The sequence below is a fragment of the Perca flavescens genome, chromosome 2 (genome assembly GCF_004354835.1).
Source record: "Perca flavescens isolate YP-PL-M2 chromosome 2, PFLA_1.0, whole genome shotgun sequence".
Taxonomy (NCBI): domain Eukaryota; kingdom Metazoa; phylum Chordata; class Actinopteri; order Perciformes; family Percidae; genus Perca; species Perca flavescens.
The window spans coordinates 2,361,935-2,371,433 of NC_041332.1; the positions used below are offsets into that span (position 1 = coordinate 2,361,935).

Consider the following 9,499-nt stretch of genomic DNA (forward strand, 5'->3'; position numbering starts at 1 on the left):
CATGACGTTTTTGAAAGACCCATAGTCTGACATGTGTGCAACAGGGAATGTTATGGTGTCTGTGCAAGCGCTGACTGTTGGATAACAGATTGTGTGGTTAGGCATTTTGTGACAGTCATGGTCAAACTTCACTGTGATCTTGAAGTTCTGGCGATCAGAAAGAAGAAGATGTCTGTGGGCTTGACCCGTAATCCATTGCATCACTGACGGTACAGTTGTGATGTCTTCAGACGTGGCATCTGGTTCAGCAACTTGAAGAAAAAAAACGTAACTCAAATACCAGACTGGGTCGCTGTGGAGTGACAAATCCTCATGCCAAAATTAAACTAACCACCCTCTGGAGTGTCGGCTTACATATGACTGCCCTATGGAATCCGGACATATTTGAAATCTGGTCTGACCGAGAATTGAATCCCGGTCTCTGGTGGGCAGCTGCATCACTAAACCACTGCGGGCCCCTAGAGTGGAAATCTTAAATCACAATCTACACTTTCAATGACTAGTTGTAGACATACCTTCCAGCTCGTGCAGGAAGTCTTGAAAGTGTTCAAGGATCTGGGTCTCCTTGTGGTGCTTGTTGCAGCCCCTTTCGCTCATCTCCGGCGCCAGATGGGAAGTGATGTAATGAGAGTCCACCTACGATCAAAACATAATGAAACTCATTACATTCTAGGATCATAGGGAAGCAGCACTTGGCCTAGTACACACCTCTCCTTGTGCCAGACACAGCCTAATTCCACTTAAAATCCTCCTTAGAGTACACTGGACCAGGGTTAAACTGGCCAAGAGTTTTCCTAACGCTGACCCTGCTTGTCCCCGCTGTAAAAGTCAGCCAGCTGACCACATACATATGTTCTGGTCTTGCCCTTATCTCAAGATATTTTGGTCAGACATATTTCAGGCCTACTACAAAATGTTTGGTATAGACATCCCTCCAAACCCAATATGTGCCATATTTGGCTTTACAAAAGTAACTCAAATTTTTTAAAGGCAGGGCTTATGCTGTTATGGCATTCATCTCTTTGCTTGCTAGACGTCAGATATTAGTCCTGTGGAAGGAACAAACACCACCCACATTCGGTTTTTTTCTTGTTTTGTTTTTGGTGTGTATCTTTTTTTTTTAATGCGTTTATGTTTATAGGTATTTACTTTATAGTAACATACTTTATTATACATATTAATGTGTCTATTTCTTAGGACTATTTTTGTTGTTGGTTTGGACTGGATGGGGTTATGGTTGGGATGAGTGGATTGGATGAGGGTGGGTGGTTTGGTTATTGCTATATTGCTGTGTTATACTAACCTGACTCCGCCAGATGGATTGCTTCGCATTTGCTCGGCAGATCCATCTGGGAACTTTCCGTTGGAGAACTTTTGGGAAGGGGCGGAATACTGGTTATTTGATTGGATGAACCATCTGTCTATCACCTATGTTGGTGGCAGACGGGCCAAATCAACCAATCAGATCCACGAAGCGTATGAAAATACAACCACAAGCCCGCCCCTGCTGCTGCAGGCAAAGCATAGCTCGTAAGCTCAGCATGCAAGCAACATGTCGGTAAAGGATATTTGCCGTTTGTGTAACGAGAATTTAGGAATAAAAGGCACCATTTCAGATTCCCGGACCATATTCCAAAAGAAAGATCCAAGAGAAAAAAAGCATTAGCGAGTGGCTAACAGAATTAGGGCTACCGCTGGCTGAAAATCCTGGTTAGCTGATTGGATAAACCATCTGTCTATCACCACCTAACCCACCTCAAAACCAACGCTGATTGGCCCGGTCGTTTGGCTAACGGCTCCAAATTTTCTCTGCCTCAAGATGCCAGACTGATCTGGGAGAGGAGAACTGGAGCTCGCCAGATCAGGAAGGTCTCACGAGGCTAGTGTTATACCACTTGTATTGCACTTTTGTACGGCCAAGATTTGATGAAGAAGTGTCTTTTTATTGGCAAAAATCAATAAAATGTGTTAAATAGGAAACTCATTACATTCTTCTAAAAGTACCCGAAAAAGCAGCAAAAAGGAAGAAAGGACATACCATGGCATAATAAAGAGATGGTCGAAGGCTCTTCAAGAAAGTGTATAACGCTTTAATTTCATGTGGCTTATATCATCAAATCATGTTTCAGCCTGTTGTTGGCTTTTAAGCCGCCTGAAATAAAGCCTTGGACCATAATTTTCTTATTCACCTTGGATATTCCCCGTGAGTCTAATGAGCACCTTCATGTTTTTTGTTAAGTTTACCTGAGAAAGAAATGCAGTAGTCTCCTTTTTTCATGAAGGAAATACCATTAACCTACAACTAAAAGGCAACTCAAGACATTGTTATTTAAACAAGCTGGGTTAGTTGACTGGGTTTAATTTAGCTTTGACTTTTTTTTTTTAAATGTTTAATTTTATTAAATGTATTTTAATGTGGTTGTAATTTGTAAAGCACTTTGCGATTTTTATCTGTGAAAAGCGCTCTATAAATAAACTTTACTTACTTACTTACTAACTAAGTATGCTATAGCAACACTACTGGACAGTATACCGATTCGTCGTCTCCGGCGACGAACAGACTGCGGCACTCTTCCGTCTGCAGACCGATTGCTCTGAATACAAAGAAATCAAAAATCATTCATCTCCAAGGGCAAGCAAACCTTTCCTTTGCCATACAGTTATATCCACATAAGTATTTTTTTACAGTGCACTTACCTTAGAATGTTCTCTTTGTGTTCCATGTCGATCTTGCCAGTATAGCCACAATCCATAATGTCTGCAATGTAGTCGGTCATGTTGGATGCCTCTGCAACCTTAAACCAAATTAAGAAAAAGTTTAAAAAGAGCTGATTCAATTGTAATATCATTATCGAGGATAGTTTGGTGAACTTTAATTGTATAATACAATAATCAAAACATGTAAAACTTTTATAATCCAGTCAGTCCTAAAATTTAAACACACTGTTGTTATTAGCGGTGATAAGCTTGGGTCCAGAACGTGATCCAATGAGAGCTTGCCAGATACTAGAAAGTCGTAGCACCACCGCTGGAGGAAACGTGGTGCAGGTCCACCTTGGGCAATGCTTGTAGTAAAGATTTCACCCGCAATCCTATAAAAGAGAACATGGGAGTTAATAATGAAAGACAAATAACTTCCAGTTTTTTTTAAACACTAGGCTAAAGATTTTAACAAAGGCTACAAATTCAGGTAAAATTGCCCCCCCCTCCCACCCCTTCCCTTCCATCAAATCCCATCACTGCAAATAGCCTACCTGAAGAGCTCCTCATCTAAGTCATTCACAGAATATTTGGGCATTTTGGACTTCCCACCTTCAAAAAGGCGTTGCTCAATCCCAGATACCATTGCTTAGAATCAACAACAAAACAATTAAAACCATTAGACAAGACACCACAAATGTTATACTGTATAATATTGTCAAATTGGTTTTTGTCAGGGTACTAATGAATAGCCACTACTCACTGGTCAGAAACTCTTTTCTAAGGGCCCCTGTATCAATCCCCGCCTCTCCAAGGAATTTGATCCACAAGGGATTAAGTGGTGTAGCCTTTTTGTTGCGCTTCCATAACTTCAGACCTCTTTCGAAGTTATGGAAGCTATAACTTCCACCGGCATATTATCTCGAGACACACAGAGCTCAAAGGTCTTGCTGGTATCCACTTTTGATTTGAGCCACATGATCACATCTTCCTCACTGTGAAAAATACCACATCTGAATAACCCTCTCATTGTATACAAATATAGTAAAGTAGAGGTCTCACCAAAATTCAACCATTATCTAGTCACCCTTGCGTCCATGGAAAGGCAGATTAAGGCAGCTCCATTCGCACAAGGGTGTCTAGATAATGGGTGCATTTTCATTTTGTAGTGAACAATCCCTTAAAAGCTACATGAATAAAAACTGACTTACCATGAGATATCATCCATCTCAGTATGGAGTTCTCTCTCAGGTGAGGTTGTGTCCTCAGTTCTATAAGAATAAAGGCATTAATGTACTAACAAATCCAGTCCATATCAGCTCTCCCCATATCATTCAACAAAAATAATGAAATAATTTAAGCAATACATACAACATCCTGTGTGCACACAGCAAGACACCCACCCCCACCCCTCTCCCTGCAGAAGAAGACATAGGTAACCATTACCTTTGGCCACAATGGCTAGCATGTTCCTCAATAAGCAGGACGGGGAAGAATATGCCACATATAGGACACCGGACACCCTCTTCCTGGATGGACAGAGAGACCCTGTATTTATCTCTGTTTAGAAATTCTGATGTCTTGTGACTCTGACAATCACAGGACAGTTCAGTACAAACAAAAGGAATAAATACAATGTGTTAACATCTCCTACATAGGAGACAACTTCTCATGTTACAATGTTTAGATATGTAACAGTTACTCCACCTGCTGACGGCAGTGGTCCTCTTCAGTTGAATGCACCGGAGTTTGCAAAACTTCAGGAAATTGGACTTCGTCGTCGTCATCATCATCAGAGATCATCTATAAGATTAAAGCACACTTGAAGTTTAAGACATTCATACACAGTTAATTTTTGAAATTTAATATCCCAAATTCTAGAAAAAAAGTTCACCTCCAAGTCTGGGCTTGTGTGGCTAGCACATTTACGGTCATGTAGAGCCAACATTTGGAGAGGCATCTCTGCAAAACAGTGCTTGCAGCTGGCCTTGGGCATCAAAGCAAACTCTGGAGCGTTTGCTGGGAGTGGCGAGAGGTCCAACTCATCCTGAAGAGGCACTATGTAAAGAGTGGATTTTCCACCACCTGAAACTTTCCGGAGCATAGCACCAGTGTAGCCCTCAGCCTCCAAGGGGATTGCGGACATTTTTCTCCTCCCATTTCCACCTGGTAAAATTAAACATGATTGAAAAAATGGATATGTGGAATAAAAAATAATATAGCATTTATATAGAGTTCCATCAATAAGAAGTTTGAGGTGCTCAAGACGAGGGGGGGGTGGAACATTACAACCAATGTGTAGCTCCCACCTGGACGCTCACCACACATCTCTAGTGACGAGGTGAAGGAGAGATAATGAGGGAGTTGAGGACCCAGATGTATGTATTCTCTATTGCATTACCTATTTTACATAAATGAAGTGTCAATTTAAGTATTGTACATTACCTCCTGCTTTGTAAAGCAGCCACCGGTCCTGCAGCTCCACCATTTTTGGGTAGGTGGCCTGCAATAGCCTTGACAACTACATAATAAATAAAATATTATTTAGACAGCGATTGAATTTAGTTAAACAGTGAGGACATTTTCGAAGTCACCCTGAAGACAGTGTTTGCATTAAAAGGGACACAAATTAAATTCTCTAGAACTACACAACTACAATGTGATCACTTCTGCATACCTCTACATGTGTTAGATCACTGTCAAGAGAAACCGTCCTCTTTCCCAATCCAGCCTGCATGAAGGCCAGTTCATTTGATGGAAGTGGAGTCAATTCGTCATTGGACGAAAGTAAAAAAATACTCAAATCAAAAGGTTTCCATTTTGTTTTACTCATTGACGCGAAGCGACATGATACACTGGTTAATGGCCGTTTTCTACCATTCCGGAAAAATCCAGGGAAGGACCTGTATAATTGAAAAATAATAATGATTAAAAGGTACATTACTAAAAAAAAAAAACAATAAAGACTGACTTAACCACCTACAGCTTAAAAGTCTTGTGTATCCAGACTATTCTAGCTTTGCCTCCCAAATCAAACAATACAAGGTTTTGGGGTCTGAGATGGCAAAATAATCAGCAAGCTTCTGAAGCAACTTTCCACCGGAGATAAGGTCTAAATTCCCTGTCTGGCCAGATACTGCATATGGCAGTAGCCCACAGGGGAAAGGCATATTGGGCAGCCACTCCTGAGGGTGGTTAGTATAATTTTGGCATAAGGCTATTTGGATTGAATGTTTAAATTATTTGCGTAGGCTTTATATAATCGTCGTCAGTGTAACCATTCCCTAGAAACTTTTTAATTTTTCCACGCCAAATAGTACTAGAACCAATTAGTTAATTAAAAACCATAGATTTAGTGTTCTAATAATAACAAATTAGTGTTCTAAATCTATGGTGTCAAACAAATTGGTTCTAGAACCAATGAGATGTCTGATGGCAGGTCTGTGTCACACTGGACGGAGCTGCGCTCAATCTGACTTCCTGTGGACCTCGAAGAACTGGCCATTTCACACTGGTTGCCCTGTCGCTGTTCTTGTGGAGGAATTACTGATGAAATCATGGCAAGTAGCTGCCGTGCCCTCTCCTGTGTCTCAGCTGCATTTAACTGGAAAGGGATTTTAGTTTTAATGTACAAACATATTTAAAATAACTATCTTGTGCCAATGTACAATCATTTCCAATGGCTTACCTGTGGTCGGTTTTCCATGCTGGGATTTAAAAGAAAAAAATTACCATGACAGTACAGGCACACACATATTTGTGGGTTTGCTAATGTAAGCGTTAGTCTTAGACCTGCAATTTACCTTGTCAGCTCTAGACCTCGGCTAGATGGTAAAACATATTTAGAATAAACCCTGTGTAGCTGAGTTTGCAAGCTACACATGCAGTGTAGCTAAACGTGTAGTGCAAAAACCATACAAAGACTATTTTACACAAAACTAGGTGGGATACTTTCAAATGATATATCAATCACTGTCTAGCTATCTATAGGGTTTCCACCTTCCATGCAGACTAGCTGAAAGTTGTACCGGAGGTTGTACTGTGTATGATGAACAAGCAGTTACTCTTCAGGTGCTTTGAGGCTAGCAAGTGCAAAGGTAGAAACGAGCTAGCTCACTACTCATTAAATAAGGAGTGAAACTATCTAAATCAACATATTCAATTGGCATTTGATTTAAAAAATAGTAAAGACCAGGTGAGTTTGCAAGTTTACCTAGCATGATGGCTAATTAGCGATTAACTGTACTAGCGATTAGCATGCTAATAATATAATACACATTCATGAATATGAGTGCTATTCTTTGTCCATGTCAATCTGACAAACACATCAGTAATGGCAAACTAGCTTATATTTAGGATAGCCTATTTAACGTGATTTAATCTTCAGTGATGCTGAACTTGCCCATTGAGTTGTGTGTGTCATCATCTTACCCAAACATTAGAGTCTCCACGCTCAACTAAGGCAAGCGCATCTATGGCCGTTCTTCTACTCTTCTTCAGTTGCTTGTTTAACAGCGGATGCGGACTAACTTAGCGCACTACCGCCACCCTCCAGATAAATTGTGCATGATCATCACTAATCCATGGCCGTTGAATCGACAATGGTGTAATGATTCAGTTCGACTCCCAAGACAAGACGGTGCTCACCCGACTGGCCAATAGGAACGTGGCCCCGCCCATGACATTATTTTCACAGCGAGAGCAAAATCCTGACACGAGAGCAAGACATTGCATCGAGAGCAAAGACTTAGGTCTTGAGAGCGAGAAGAAAAACGTTTTGAGAGAAACACATTTTTTTTTGAGAGAAAATGTTTTCACACTGATAGCAAAAAATATGTATTTGAGAGTTTGAAAAAGTATTTTGAGAGAGAATTTTTTTTTTCTCAGAAATAACTAAAAAAAAAATATTTTTTATTTTTTTATGTTGTATGAGAAAATACTTTCTCTCAAAAATTTTTTTAGTTTCAAATATTATTATTTGTTGCTATTGGTATGAAAACTTTTTCTCTCAAATATTTGTTTTTCTCTCATAAAATGCTTTTTTGCTATCAGTATTTTTTGTTTTTCTCTCATAAAATGCTTTTTTGCTATCAGTAGTTTTTTTTTCTCTCAGATCATTTACTTTCTCTCATGTAATAAAGACACAAATCTAGCTCCATACTGCCCCGGGTTAAAACCAACTCTGCTGTAAGGGTTAAAAATGTGGGGGGGACTCATAAAACCAACATCCGAGCCTCGAAGCGCTTCCCTAGGGTCAGTGTTCTTGTTTAGGTTTGTGTGAATTAAAATATCTTTTAGATTTTTATTCCTCCTGTAGGCGGAGATCATACGGCAGTTCCTCAGGACGTCACAACCAACCACCGCCCCTGGAAATCAGCTCTGATAGTAGGTACAAAAGTCCTCAGATTTTCCGAGTATGTAATGACCAGGGGTACGAGGGCGGAATTGGGCGCCTGGATGATGGTTTCTGTTTTGTTTGTAACCTTGCCGATGACCTCCGGCTTTATACCTCTAAGGAAGCGCCTCGAGTAACCCCTCAACCTCATCGCACTAAAAAGTGTACTAGTGGCCTCCTCCACATGCTCCGGGGAGGTGCAGATCCTGTGGAAGCGTATCAGCTGGGACTTAATGAGGCCTCTGTACGTGTGTTTGTGGTGATGATTTGGTCCGGTTGTCCACTGTAACGGGTTGTAGGTTATGTCTGAGTTTTATTTTAGGGTGATGAGGAGTTGAGGATGTCTAGAAAAGTCAAAAAGTCTGTTCGGTGTTATCCCAGAGGCCGAAGATGTCGTCCAAGTACCGGAAGTAAAGCAGAGGTTTGGTGGTGAGTTTGTGGAAAGCTGTTTCCTCCCAATGGGCCAGGTAGATGTCTGCGTATGATGGGGAATACTTCCGGCCCATTGCACACCCACAAAGCTGGAGATAGTGTTTATTGTTAAAGGTGAAGTAATTTCTGGTAAGTGTGAGATGGAGTAACTGTAACATTTGGCTGTCAGGTCTGGATGGGTCTGGGTGTTTATCAAAAATGTGTTTTATTGCAGCGAGGCCAAGTGGTGTTTCTATGTTTGTGTATAATGAGTCTATGTCTATTGAAAAAAGGAATGTGTGACCGGGTACCTGGAGGTGTTTTATTTTATTAACATATTCATATGTATCTTGGCTATAGCTAGGGTGAAGTTTAGAAAGTGGGTTAATGAAATTGTCTATGTATTCTGTGATGTTGTATGATTCTGATCCGCAGTCACTTACTATTGGTCTGCCAACCGGAACAACAGAGGGGACCGTCCAAGTCCCAGGAGGCTTGTGGATCTTAGGGAGGAGGTAAAAGAGGCGAGGCCTGGGCTCATCCGGACCGTCCAGGTATTTCTTCTGTTTAAAGTTAATGTATTTGTTTTGATAAAGGTTGTCTGTAATGTCCTTGATAAGTGTTTGTGTTTCTAACTGTAATGGGTGAGTGAGTGGTCTGTAATATGTGTTGTTATTTAATTGTCTGTTGGCTTCTAAAATGTAATTGTTTTTAGCCTGTATGACTATTTGGCCCCCTTTGTCTGCTGGTTTTATGACTATGTATTTGTTATTACCTAATGTTTTAATAATGTCTTTATGTTCCTGACTAATGTTGGGTGTTTTGTGTGGTAAGGGGCGCCAATGTGTGAGTGCTTGGTTGTTTTTATTGATTAATTGTGCAATTTGTGGTGTTAATGTGTCTATGTGTGGTTCCCAGTAGGACGGTCCGGTAAAGAGCACAGGCTCCCGCCTCTGCGTTCCCTGAAAATGGTCCAGAAGTTTCAGCCTCCTG

At 40.7% G+C, this 9,499-nt stretch overlaps 1 protein-coding gene and 1 long non-coding RNA gene across 2 annotated transcripts; both read right to left on the minus strand.

Moving 5' to 3' along the window:
• Positions 1-3,077: 3,077 nt before the first annotated feature.
• LOC114566528 (uncharacterized) lies at positions 3,078-3,567 on the minus strand. Its single transcript, XR_003694072.1, has 3 exons — positions 3,464-3,567; positions 3,255-3,348; positions 3,078-3,092 (listed from the first exon to the last, which is right to left on the minus strand). It is a non-coding gene; the product is annotated as an uncharacterized LOC114566528 (long non-coding RNA).
• A 4-nt stretch (positions 3,568-3,571) lies between these two features.
• LOC114571018 (uncharacterized) lies at positions 3,572-7,445 on the minus strand. The gene is made up of 8 exons (XM_028601775.1): positions 7,132-7,445; positions 5,378-5,603; positions 5,146-5,221; positions 4,595-4,866; positions 4,408-4,503; positions 4,147-4,229; positions 3,912-3,971; positions 3,572-3,695 (listed from the first exon to the last, which is right to left on the minus strand). The coding sequence occupies exons 1-8, from the start codon at positions 7,137-7,139 to the stop codon at positions 3,572-3,574; spliced, it is 945 nt and encodes a 314-aa protein (XP_028457576.1). The 5' UTR covers positions 7,140-7,445.
• Between the last annotated feature and the right edge of the window lie 2,054 nt (positions 7,446-9,499).

Coding starts and splice junctions, on each gene's coding strand:
- LOC114571018 (XM_028601775.1), bottom strand. Junction 5,222..5,377: donor GTGATCTAACACATGTAGAG/GTATGCAGAAGT, acceptor TTTATTATGTAG/TTGTCAAGGCTATTGCAGGC. Junction 4,230..4,407: donor AGGACCACTGCCGTCAGCAG/GTGGAGTAACTG, acceptor CTGTCCATCCAG/GAAGAGGGTGTCCGGTGTCC.